This window comes from Microtus oregoni, unplaced genomic scaffold (genome assembly GCF_018167655.1).
Source record: "Microtus oregoni isolate MIOR12 unplaced genomic scaffold, Mior012 000019F_ref0000042, whole genome shotgun sequence".
NCBI lineage: Eukaryota > Metazoa > Chordata > Mammalia > Rodentia > Cricetidae > Microtus > Microtus oregoni.
The window spans coordinates 4,786,729-4,799,363 of NW_024543078.1; the positions used below are offsets into that span (position 1 = coordinate 4,786,729).

The 12,635-nt window shown below is 55.5% G+C and overlaps 1 protein-coding gene and 1 long non-coding RNA gene across 2 annotated transcripts; one reads left to right on the plus strand and one right to left on the minus strand.

Annotated features, from left to right (window-relative positions):
• Nucleotides 1–421: 421 nt before the first annotated feature.
• On the minus strand, nucleotides 422–10,284 carry Tle6 (TLE family member 6, subcortical maternal complex member). The gene is made up of 17 exons (XM_041669685.1): nucleotides 10,188–10,284; nucleotides 9,628–9,707; nucleotides 8,621–8,682; nucleotides 8,232–8,277; nucleotides 7,814–7,855; nucleotides 5,906–5,971; nucleotides 5,571–5,823; nucleotides 5,451–5,467; nucleotides 5,212–5,293; nucleotides 5,041–5,120; nucleotides 4,926–4,963; nucleotides 4,052–4,310; nucleotides 3,716–3,963; nucleotides 2,468–2,609; nucleotides 1,544–1,697; nucleotides 772–848; nucleotides 422–687 (listed from the first exon to the last, which is right to left on the minus strand). Exons 2-17 carry the CDS (start codon nucleotides 9,670–9,672, stop codon nucleotides 583–585), a joined length of 1,716 nt encoding a protein of 571 aa, XP_041525619.1. The 5' UTR covers nucleotides 9,673–9,707; nucleotides 10,188–10,284; the 3' UTR covers nucleotides 422–582.
• On the plus strand, nucleotides 4,940–7,916 carry LOC121459710. Its single transcript, XR_005975973.1, has 3 exons — nucleotides 4,940–5,015; nucleotides 7,580–7,626; nucleotides 7,740–7,916. It is a non-coding gene; the product is annotated as an uncharacterized LOC121459710 (long non-coding RNA).
• Nucleotides 10,285–12,635: the final 2,351 nt, after the last annotated feature.

A 12,635-nucleotide genomic window follows, 5' to 3' on the forward strand; every position in this document is an offset into this window, starting at 1 on the left:
GCCAGTTGGGTGTCAGCCCCTATTGTTTTTTTTTGGTACCCTGGTTTTCAAACAGGATCTTGACCTCACTGACATGGCAGGCAGGTCATCTGGCTCCAGGATCCTCCTGTCTCCACACCTACAGCTGGGATCACAGGTGTGCCATTGTACTTTTTCTTTTAAAAAAATACATGCAAATCTAGGGATTTGAACTCAGGTCCTCAGACTTGCCTGGCAAGCACTTTACCCACTAAGAGATCTTCCCAGCAGGATCTGGCCCCTCTATAGCCCTGGCTGTCCTGGAACTCGCTCTGTAGACCAGGCTGCCCTCAAACTCAGAGAGCCTCCTGGTCTCTCAAGAGGCAAAGGCAGACAGATCTGTGAGTTCGAGGCCAGCTTGGGTTACAAAGTGAGTTCCAGGACAGGCTCCAAAGCTACAAAGAAACCTTTTCTCGAAAAACCAAAAGAGGACGATGTCTCTTCTGAGGACAGAACAGACCACTCTGCCTTCTCAATTGCTTTACTATGTGTGATGAGGGTCAGGTGCATCCTTAGGACTCTCACCCACCACTGTGCAGCTGGGAGAGTCAGGAGTCGAAGCCGTCAGTACTTGATCTGGTACACTGAGGCGCAGTACCCGGAACCCGTGACAATCAGCTTGCTATTGGCTGTCACGTCACAACATGTGACAGCGGTAGCCTCAGGGACCTGTGTGACAGCAGGCTGAATGAGCCCATGGGACCCAGCGGAGCCCAGCCCCTCTCCCCAGGGTCCCACCCTGCACGGGAGTACCTGGAAGACTTTCTTTCCTGAAGGCATGCTGTGGATGGTGACCAGGTCGTCCATCCCCACGCTCACCCACCACTGGCCTGGGAGGAGGTGGAGAGACAGCGAGGTTGGTTACACAAGACCCCACCTACTCACTCTTTCAACTCAGGAGGCTGAGGCAGGAGGATTCAAGAGTTTGAGATGGCCGGGCGGTGGTGGCGCACACCTTTAATCCCAGCACTCGGGAGGCAGAGGCAGGCGGATCTCTGTGAGTTCGAGACCAGCCTGGTCTACAAGAGCTAGTTCCAGGACAGGCTCCAAAACCACAGAGAAACCCTGTCTCGAAAAAACAAAAAAAAAAAAAAACAAAAAAAAAGTTTGAGATGATGAGCCTCAAAAGAACAAAAGAGCAGAAAAAATGTTTTCTTATTCCACCTTTTGTTGTGTTTGCTTTTGGTGTTTTTAACAAGAGTCTTTCATAGCCAGGGCTAGTCTCAGACTCCCCATGTAGCCAGAGATGACCCTGAACTGATTCCTGAGGGTGGTTTATGTCAATAGAAGGTGTTGGGGGAGAATGACTCTAATCCCAGCACTTGGAAGGCAGAGGCTGGCAGATCTCTGTGAGTTCCAGGCTAGCCTGGTCTACAGAGTGAGTTTCTGGGCAGCCAGGGCTACACAGAGACCCTGTCAGTGTGATGGGTGTCAAAGCGCTGATCGGCTGATCGGGCACTGAGCAAACAGTGGAGGCTTTTGGAAAGTCAGTGCTGCGGTGTGCGCTTGTCCTTGGACTCCTTACCGTTTGGGGAGAACTTGAGGCCTAAGATGGTCTTGTCCTTGGTGCCCACAGGGAGCACCTCGCTCCTCCTCTTGCTGTCATACAGGCAGTGCTGGCCATTGGCCAGGCCCAGCAGCAGCCAGTTTTCCTGTGGACTGTGTGACAGGCTCATGATCTGGGATGAACAGGTCAGAGTCACCGAGGTCAGACCCCAGCCCAGCAGGTGGCAAGGGCCCCTCTAACTTGCCACCCCGGGTGCTTCCTGTCACAGTCCCTGGGCCTTCCCTTTGCTAATCTGAGATGGGAAAGGGGCTAAAATAGGACAGCAAAGAATCTGTTTCTCTCCCTTTTTGGTTTTATTGAGACAAGGTCTCCCTCTGTAGCCTAGACTAGCCTCCCCCCCCCCCCATGTACCTGAGGATGACCTTGAACTTCTGATCTTCCAGGCTCCATCTCCCCAGTGCTGGGGTGTTGGGTATAATGTGGCACAATGCTGGAGATAGGACCCAACACCCTAAGAAAGCACTGTACCCACTGAGCCTGACCTACCCCCCCTTCCTGAGATAAGGTCTCCCTATGTAGCCCAGGATAGACTCATACTTTTCACCCTCTTGCCCTGAATACTGGGATAAAAGTTTGTCCCACCATGTCCATTAGGACAATTTTTTTTTTTTTTTGAGACAGGGTTTCTCTCTACGTAGCCCTGGCTGTCTTGGAACTGGCTCTGTAGACAAGGCTGGCCCCGAATGCAGAGATCCGCCTGCCTCTGCCTCCTGAGTGCTGAGTGCTGGGACTAAAGGCGGGTGTCACCACTGCCTGGCTGACCCCTATATGTCTTGCCAGAATCACGAGCTGATCTGGAATGTCCCAGCTCCCCATGCTGAGTCCACCTTGTCCTCTACCTCCAGGGCCCATGCCCGTCCAGCCCCAGTGGGGTCTGTGCACCTGGGATTGGAATGTGTACTCCAGCGACACCTTGACCATCCGCAGGTCCCAGCATCGTAGACAGGCATCCAGACCTCCTATCCAGACATTGTCATCTTTGACCACCAGGCTCTTGGCTGCATTGACAGGGCCTTCAAGGTCCCTAGCCAGAGAGACAGCAAAGGGAGTGAGCCTAGCTTTGGAGTCCATGTTCCTGAGATCCCACAGGTCATGAAGGCAGCCTTCTACCTTTGGCAAGAAGGGGACAGTGATGTCATCCCAAAGTCCCGCACCTAATGTTCCAAACCAACATATGTGTGCTGGCCCCCATCTATAATTCCAGCACTGAGGAGGCTGAGGCAGGAGGACTGTCATGAGTTCTAGACCAGCCTGGGTATATAGTGAGAACCCGCCTTAGAAAGAAGTGGGGAGACCAAAGCCGGCCACAGTGACACAAAACTGTCATCCCAGCTACTCAGGAGGCTAAGGTAGGAGGATTGCAAGTTAGAGCTATCCTGGGCTACAGAGTGAGCTCAGTATCAGCCTTGCAAGCTTCACATGGTCTAACCTCATGAACTGCACAGGGCTTGACAACGGCACCCATCATCTCAGCACTTGGGAGGCCAGGCTAGCTCGGTCTACACAGAGACCTTGTACCAGATAAATGAGTAAACGTAAAAGTGTTGCCAGATGGCTCCCAAGTGGTCAGCGGGAAAGGTGACCTGAGGTCCATTTTCAGGAACCCACTCGATGGAAGGAGAAGGATCCTGTGGGTTGTTGTAAGCCCCTGCTAGGCCCCATCCACAAGTAATACAATGAATAAGCCAGGCACACACAGCACTTGGGAGGTGGAGGCAGGAAGATCAGGAGTTCAAGGCTATCCTCTGCTTGAGGCTAACCTGGGCTACCTGCAAGTTATCCTAAACAAAAGGTAAAATTCCCTAGTAAGGGGGCTGGAGGCGTGGTCAAGGTCTGAGCCTCGCCCAGAATCCCCCAGTGAGGGATTGGGGGCGTGGTCATGGTAGAGCCCCCCCCAGTGAATGACAGGGGGCGTGGTCAGGATGGAGCCCCTCCTAGAATCCGCCCAGTGAGGGATTTGGGCGTGGTCAGGGTGGAGCCCTGCCTAGAATCCCCAGTGAGGGGCTGGGGGCGTGGTCAGAGTGGAGCCCCGCCTAGAATCCCCAGTGGGGGGCTGGGGGCGTGGCTCACTCTGGTGGAAGGGGGTTAGGCCAGGAAGAGGCTCAGGGTATGTAGTCCCTGGGTCCGCACCTGACTACTCCCTGACTCCGTAGGTCCCACATTCTGACCCTGCCATCTGTGAAGCCTGCGAAGGTAATGTTCTCCTCTGTGCTGGCTAGCACCTGGCAGGACAGGCCCTTGCAAGGCAGCTGGCACTTCTCGTACAGGAACGGGGCTGCCAGGTCCCACACGCTCACGCATGGCAGGCTGTGTCCGCCGGCGAACAGGGTCCTACTGTTAGAGGACAGCAGGCAGGTGCGCAGGTACGCCCCGCTGGTCTGCAGAGCACGGGCCCCATGAGTGAGGGTCCATCCACGCTGGTGGCTTCCAGACCCCGCCTCCAGGCACCTTCCCTGCCCCGCACACCTGGATGCCACACTGCAAGTGGCTCTCGGGAAATCGGTCCTCTGCCACCTGGTTCGTTAGACTCCACACCTTGATGCCACTCCGGCTACAGGTGAAGACGTGCCTTGTGAAGCAGCTCACGGCCATCGCCAACAGGAGTTCCCCGTGTCTCAACACTCGCACCTTCTGCAGGGCCTGGGGGACAGTGGACCTCTTCGATTGCCAGAGTGATGCACCTGGTCTCTCCCAGCTGGGCTCTAAGTTCTCAGAGTCCCAGGACCTGGGGACAGGAGAAAGGGAGACGGGGAGGGGACGGAATGGGTGGGTGGGGGTGGTACAGGGTGTGAGATTTTCAAGGCAGGTTCTTGCTTAGTCCAGGCTGGCCTTGAATTCCCTACTTAGCCAAGGCTGGCCCCTCTTGAGTGCAAGGAGACAGTTTTCAATTCTTGACATAGCTACATCTGCTTCCCCACTCTATCTAAAGTGTTTTGCCCAATTAGACTAAACTTTCATGCACCCTCTTATGGCCCTAATTATCACATTCCCTTTTCCAAGTAGTTTTCTCCAGACTACAGGATTGGGAGAATCTGTGTTGAGTTTTAAGTGAGAGATTCATTCCCCAACGCTTTAAAAATTATTGTTTTACTTATTAATTTGCGTGTGTGTGTGGTCAGGATAACTTGTGGGAGTCAGTTTTCACTTTTAGTCATTGGGTCCAGGGATCAAACTCAGTTCCAGGCTTGTTAGCAGCAAGCCCCTTTCCCTGCTGAGCTCTCTTGCTGGCCCCTCTCCCCTCCCCTTCCACCACCAGTTAGGACAGGGGTGGGGGAACAGAGGAGCAGGGATGGGGAATGGAGGGGCAGGGTAAAAGTAATCTTGCTCTCCCCCTACTCACAGGGGCTTCAGAAATGGACCAGCACTTCCAGAAGATTCCTGTGGTGCAAAGAAAGAAGCTGACCCTGCTGGATTGTGACTCACCTGCCAGGTCTGCATCAGGGTCCCCTGCTCACCTGGGTCTCACATTGGAGCTGGCTGATGTCTTTCTGGGAAATGCCAAGCAGACCCAAGGAAGCCTCACTCAGGCTTGGGGCTGTATGAGACAGCAGAATTTAGGGGGAACCCAGCAACCTCAGTCCCTCCACGCCCCAGGCCCCTCCACACCCCAGGCCCCGCCTTCCTACAGAAGTCACTCAGGCTGCCTCTGGGCTTGGGCTCAGACTTGGGTTCTCCTTCTGAGTCAGGCAGGCAGAAGTCTTTGTTTTCCTGGGAGACAGAACTGGGTCAGCTAGGGGACACATGACCCAGGGGAACCCAGCAGATGCCTGGGGGTCCAGGGCTGCACCCAGCAGAGTGCAGGGATGAAGTGGGAGGGGCGTTGTAGGGCAGATGTGTGTTGGGGTTCCCAGCCAAGGGTACTCACCAGTCCCAGCAGCTCCTCTATCATCATGACAACCGGTGAGGAGGAAGAGAGATGGAGAGCAATGAGGTTTGCCTGGACACCCAAAGCACTCCCCCCAGCCCGTGAGTGAGGGGCCCTCACCCTCCTGTGCCTGCTGGTTCTCCGGGTTTTCCCTGAAAAGTTTCCAGAGTTCCTGGGTCAGGGTATCGCTCCAGAACGTGGGTTCCTTGTCCCACACAGGCTGTGGGTCCTGCTGCTCCTCCTCAGTCTTGGAGAGGCACTGTCGTCTGGTGAACAGCTGAGGCTCCGGGGTGGCCTTGAGTTCCTCGGGGTCCTGGGGGGCCGTGGTCTCTGGGCCCTGCTTGGCTTTTTTCTCAGTCGAAGTCTGAACAGCCTGGACAGAGCCCATGTGACCTCGTGAGAAACAGGACTTGGCCACATTGTCTGTCCCCTCCAGCTCCAGGGCACATACTCACCTTGATCATCTCCAGGATGCGGGGGGACTTGCTGAAGATCCCCACCAGCTGGAAGAAGTTTTCCACCTAGAATAAGTTAGGGTTGAACCTTACTGCAGGGCACTAACGTAGGGAAGGAGTGTGGTAATGCTGGGCACTTGGCAACCTCTCTGTACACAGAGGCAAGCTCTGCACTGCGGGATAAACCACCTTACACACACCCAAGCATGGTAGTGTCCACCTGCCCATCTCCCAAGGTTGAGGCAGGAGGATCAGGAGTTCAGGATCATCCTTAGCTACATACTGAGTTTGAGATCCTGTCTTCCAAACAAACTTCAACTAAAAGAGCAGTTAAGACCACAAATAGGGCTTGGGATGCGGCTGTTGAGGTACAACCCCCCCCCCACCCCCTGCCCCCCCCCCCAACTCGCCGAGCCCTTCCCCAGCATAAATCAAAGGCCTTCGTATTATTTTGCACGTGGGGAAACTGAGGTCCAGAGACTCAAACAGCAGCCAGGGGCTAATTTTTCAGCAGTCTTGCTCCTTCCTCTTTGAGCTTTTGTGGACCACTCCCCCCCCCCAAGGAGGGGGAGCCCCCTGGATGGAGGCTGCAGACCCAGGGAGCTGCCTCCCTGGGAGGGGATGATGGATTCCAGGACAGCGCCAGCCTAGGGGCTGCACAAAACCCAGGGGAGCCCTCCCGATCCAACACGCCCCCTGCCCGCCCCCGGCTCATTAACGTGCAATTTACTGGCACTTTAGTGTGCCTGGTGCTCAGAGTACGTGGAGGGAGAGCTGCCGCTCCCCCCTGCTGCTCCTGGGGGAGGGGGCTTGTGTTCCCGGTGTGAGGCTGGGGGGCGGGGCGGTTAAAAGCAAGGGAACTGGGGAAACCAGGAGCTGCAGGGAGCTGCCCAGGATATCACAAGATACAGGCAGTGACTGGCCCTATGTACTTGTCAATCATTCCCTCAATGACTACAGCCCAGCCCCCCACTAGCCCTTCATTCTTGCACCTGATGCTAGATCAGTCCCCTTGCTCTACCAACGACTGCCTTCCAGGGCTCCTACGGCTCAATGGGCGGGGTCAAGGCCCGGAACTCCCTGCAGCCCCCATAAGCCCTGCACACCCTGTCACTCTTGCCTCCCCCTCCTCCCGTTGCCCCCACGCGGGGGTGGGGTGGGGGTGGGGTGGGGGAGACGACGGGACGGACCACTGCCTCTGGCCTTTGCAGAGGACCGTCCCCCCTCCCAGTGCACCTTCCTAAGCACCCTGAGCGGTAGACCCTGCCTGGAGCTTTTGGCGCCCATCCACCATCCCCCTTTAGTCTCCGGTCCTTGTTGTCTCCCTGGCACCTCTGCCGGCCTGGCGAATGGTGACTGCTGAGGCTGCTGAGAGCCTTGAATGAACAACCATGTTCTGGTGGCTTTCTGCCCACCCCCGCCACTGCCCTATCCCCACCCCCATTGAGCTGCAGTCCTGGCCCTGGCTGCCCACCAGTGACATCTGGCCCTGGGCAGCGCTTCCTTCCTGCCAGTGCCCTTGAGAAAGAGGCCAGGTGGCAGGAGGGGAGGCGGATGAGGGCGCACGTGCCTTGGCTAGGGCGGCGGGGGGGGGGGGGGGGGGGAGGAGCTGGGAGCCTCTCCGAAGGCCTGTCTCCAGCTCATGCATGGGAACCCTGTGCAACCCTGACCCAGGAACTCCGGGGCACCTGGGACCCGGGCAGAAGATGAGCCACAGCTAGGTAGGTATAAGCACTCTGAATCAACTCCCTCCTACCTGTCTGCAACCCTGGGTGGCTCTCACCTCCCTGGAGTCAAAGACCCTGGAATCCTCTCTCCACCCCTCCCCTCCCAGGACACTGATCACCAGGCTCCAGCTCCCCACCCTCCACCCCGCCACCCCTGCTCTGGTCCCCAGCTCCAGTTCACCTGCTTGTGATGCTCCTGGAAGGATTGATTGATTCTGTTTACCTGAAAACACAGCAGATGAGGAGTGGGTCTGTGTCCCTGAGAAAACCCCTTCACCTCTATGATCCCGTTCCTTTACTCTTGAGACAACAGAGGCCCATGGAGCCCAGCCTGGCCTTGATCCTCCCGCCTGCCTCCACCTCCCTGGGCTGGGACGGCTGGTCTGGGCCAGTCACCAGGTGTTTAACTCTGCTTTTAAATAAAATATAACTACATCCTTTTCAATGGGAAATCAAGTCCAACTCTCTCTTGCAGCCTCCCAGGCCCTGCCCGCTCCTCTGCCAACCTCCCCTCTCTCGAGTGCACACACAGGCCTCCTCCCTGCTGCCCACACCCCCGGCACAGCTACTGCCTCTCAACTGACGCTGGGGTAGCTTACCAAGATGGAGATGTTGTCTAGCTGGATCATCATCTCAGAGAGAACACTGATGGTGGGGAAAGCAGTTGAGCATCCTTCTAGAAACAGACCCCGACCTGCCCTAGGGCAGAACCCCGGGAGGACCACAGGAGGGTGCCACCCAAACCCTTCTATCTGGCGCAGGGAGTGTGCACATTAAAAGCACGCATCTGCCACTGCTTATCTGGGGACAGGATTTGGTGGCTGGGTGACCCAGGTAGCCCTGGAACTCAACATCCTTTTGCACACCGCTACAAAATCAACACCCCAGCTTGAAAACAAACCCGAAGAACACTTCACTAGAAATCAGCCTTCGCTTCTGGCCGCCCTCACCTCGAGGATGCGCCCCCTCCCCCCAGGGAAACCCTTACCTGTTCAGTTCCTCTGGCATCTGTTTGATGATGGAGGAGTACCTTTCGGACAAGCTGGAAGGCTGGAAAGGTCAAAGGCCAGAACCATAAAGTCTGCAGCACTCCCAGCTCCCAGACAGCCCCTGAGATGCCAGTCAGGTCCAGCTTCTTGAAGCCCTGAACTCTCGGGGTACAGGACCAGCCATAAAGGGGAAATGGTAGAGCCTTCTAGATCTAGACCCTGGTTCTCAGGGACCCTTTAAGACGGCAGATGCTCATGCTGCGGCGACCACCACCCACAGAATTCTTCCCTTGCTACTGTTAGGGATCACAATGTAAATAGCTGATACACAAGACATCCAATATGATCTCAAGGGGGTCACAACCCACATGCTGGCGTCAACTCAGGGTGGACCTGTGCCTAACACTGCCTTGACCGTTAGAGAAGGGCGGAGGGAGGAGAGGGAGCAGGGAATATCAGCCTATTTTCTGTGTGTTTTTCCAGACAGGGTCTCACTATATAGTCCTGACTGGGCGGGCCTCCAACTCAGAGATCCGCCTGCCTCTGCCTCCTGACTGCTGGGATTAAAGGCGCACACCAACTTTAATCACACAATAGTGTTAACTAAACATAGGACCAGCATGCTAGGCAGGACTGAACCCTGACCACGCACGCTCCCAGCCTCTCACTGCGGGGATTCTAGGCGGGGCTCCACTCTGACCACGCTCCCAGCCCCTCACTGGGGATGCTAGGCGGGGCTCCAGTCTGACCTGGGCCCCAGTAGGCAGGCCCACCCCTGCTTTCTGGACCAGGTGAAGTCCAGGTGATTGACATTGGGAAAGCAGGCCCGGGCTTCACCGCTCATTTTCATCTGCGCAGCGGGGTCACAGGTGCAGACACTGTGCGGGGCTGTTTTCCTAGCTAGGTCTGCGAGAGTTGCTGCTGGTGCCAGGCCAGGCTGGCACCGTGAGACTCGGTCTCCAAAACCCCAAGCAACCCCACCCCGCGGCCCCTCACCACCTCTCACCAAAATTCCACCAGCGGTGCCATTGTTCTGGCTGTAGGAAGTCATCTAGAAGATTGTGGAAGTAACAAATCTGGCGAGTCCTGCAGAGGGGCAGGTTCGGGTTTAGACGGAAAAGCCGACCACCGACCATCTCTGTAGTCAGGACCCAGCTGCAGAGGAAGCTTCCTCCCTCATCCCCATGCTCTCTGCATCCCCAAAGCCCCGTCTTTACTGCAGGGGCTACGGTTCCAGAACCACCGCCCCCAGGTAAGCATGGGGGGGGGGGGGGCTCATCCCTTCGGATACCAAGGAAAGCGTACCGGGAGCAGTCATGGATGTGGTGAGTCGCCTACGGTTTTGAGGGACGAGTAAGTTTACCAGGCGTACTAATAAAGCATGCACGTGGGGTACATATATATACAAACACTCAGGCACAGACGGAAAACATTTTTTAAAAAAGAACTTAGGAGACAAGAGAAACGACATTTGATTCATTCTCCCATCACTCAACATGGGCAAACTCCCCGCTGAAGTCAGTTTTGTGCGGGTCAACGCCCCTCCAGCTCCCTCTACTCCCTCACCCGCGCAAACTGCCTGCAGGAAGCGGGCTGCCCCCACGCACCACCTCAGAGGACGGGGAGGCCCCTAGGACCCCAGAGGAAGCCACAGAGGTCAGCCAAGTTCAGGCCAGGAGGAAGCCCCTCCTGCTGGGCCCCCGGCCATTTGACCCCTCCGACCCCGCCCCGCTCGGCCCCGCCCCAAGCCACGTTCCCACCTGCACCCACACAGAGAAGCGTCAGGGCTCAGGCCACTGGTGCACGTGGGCTCGGGGCTGCACGAGCCGCCTTAGCAGGTGCTGGCCAATCAGGAGGCCGTAAGCCCACGTGGCCCGCGATCCCAGCTGCTCATTGTTCAGCCTGTGGCCCGGCTGTCAATCACGGAGTTCCAGGCCTCGGGTTAACCCCCGCATTCCCGGTGCTGTTTGGAAGCTGGGAGAGGATTTCAGAGTGGTTAAATCTGAATATTTGGGGGATGCGAGGGGTCAGCAGGTGGCAGTGATACATCCAAGACCTTTGATCTGAGTTCGATCCATTGGACCCACATGTTGGAAGACACACACACGCACACGCATACACGCACACACGAATAAATTTCCTTTTAATCTGGGTGAGCTAGAGAGAATTCAGCAGTTGAGAGCACCGGCTGCTCTCGCACAGGACCCTGGTTCGATCTCAGCACCCAGGTGGTGGCCCTACAGTGATCTGATCTGTAACTCCAGTTCCAGAGGCTCTGAACTCAAGGAGCGCACATACATGCAGACAAGACATCCGTCTACATAAAATAAGATGCAGAAGAATTAATTCAAAGCCGCGCAGTGGTGGCGCACGCCTCTCATCCTTGCACTGAAGGCAGAGGCAGATGGATCTCTTGTGAGTTTGAGATCAACCTGGTCTACAGAGCGAGTTCCAGAACAGCTGGAGTTACACAGAGAGACCCTGTCTCGAAAAACCAACCAACCAAACAAAAATCTCCAAAAAATAAAAATAAATAAAAAAATCAGAGGGCCCACTTTTGAAATTCTGGGGTGTGCTGATGGAGTGGGAAATCGTAGCTTGAGAACCCCCCAAATTTCCCGTGAGAAACGAGGCTTTGGGTGTCCTGCGAAGTGACACTGACCTGCCTGTGTGCCCAGGCTAGCCCTTCCTCCTCTGCAAATTGAAGTCTGAGGATCAGGACTCAACTTAGTCGCAAGGTTAAGAAAAAAAAAAGGGGGGGGGGGGCACAGCCCGGCTGGCACACATACGCCCAAGATCCTATCCTCAGCATCTCCTGAACTCGGACCAGCACTGGAAGGCAGAGGCAGGAAGGTTGAGAGTTCAAGGCCATCCTGGGACCCTGAGACTCATAGCAAGTTCCAGGCTAACCTGGACCACAAGAAAAAGACAGAAAAAGCTGAGAGCACAAAGCTACATTCCTAGACTTCCAAATTCAAGGGTGGAAAGGGGGGCCAACCACTGGACTCTGGCAGGACCTCAGTGCCAGATTCTGGCCCTCCACAGGGGACCCTGGGGTGAAGTGGACTCTGGAGCCCCTTCCCCCACCTCCATGTTGCTCCAGTCGCAGGTGAAGGGTGTGAAATTAAACCACGACCTCTGTGTACACGGAGACAGGGAGATGACGGTGAGTTTGGGGCCAGCCTGTGCTCCCTAGTAAGAGCAGCTGTAAACAGAACGATTGGGATGTGACAGGGCTCAGTGGGTGAGGGGATTGCTGCCAAGCCTGATGGTGGGAGTTCAATCCCTGTGCCCCACACAGCAGAAGGCAAGCATGCCCTTCACCCCACCACACACACACACACACACACACACACACACACACACACACGAGTAACTGTAACTCAATTAGGCCCAGGTCACAGTAACTTTCCCTTCATTAAAAAATTAATTTACAGGGCTGGAGAGATGGCTCAGAGGTTAAGATCACTGACTGTGCGTCCAGAGGTCCTGGGTTCAATTCCTAGCAACCACATGGTGGCTGAAACCACTGTAATGCCCTTGTCTGGCCCGCAGCCATACGTGCAGACAGAACACTGTACACATAATACATAAATAAATCTTTAAAAAAATTAATTTACAGAGAAACCCTGTCTCAAAAAACAAAAACAAGGGGCTGGAGAGATGGCTCAGAGGTTAAGAGCACTGACTACTCTTCCAGAGGTCCTGAGTTCAATTCCCAGCAACCACTTGGTGGCTCACAACCATCTGTAATGAGATCTGGTGCCCTCTTCTAGCCTTCAAGTGTACATGCAGTCAGAAAACATAATAAATAATTCTTTAGAAAACATTTTAATTGATGCGTATAAATGTTTGCTTGCATGCATGTGCATTATGTGTGTGCCTGGTACTCAGAATCCAGAAGAGGGTGTCTCATCCCCTGTAACTGGAGCCACCATGTAGGTGCTGGGACTCAAACCCAGGTCCTCTGAAAGAGCAGCCAGTGCTGGGAACTGCTGAGCCCGCTCTCCTCCT

Excerpts from the sequence above, each read along its gene's own strand:
- Tle6 (XM_041669685.1), bottom strand. The coding sequence starts at position 9,672 with ATGACTTCCTACAGCCAGAACAATGGCACCGCTGGTGGAATTTTG. Across the intron at positions 7,856-8,231 it reads TAGACAACATCTCCATCTTG|GTAAACAGAATCAATCAATC; the intron begins GTAAGCTACCCC and ends CTGTGTTTTCAG. Across the intron at positions 2,610-3,715 it reads CGGAGTCAGGGAGTAGTCAG|GGACCTTGAAGGCCCTGTCA; the intron begins GTGCGGACCCAG and ends CTCTCTGGCTAG.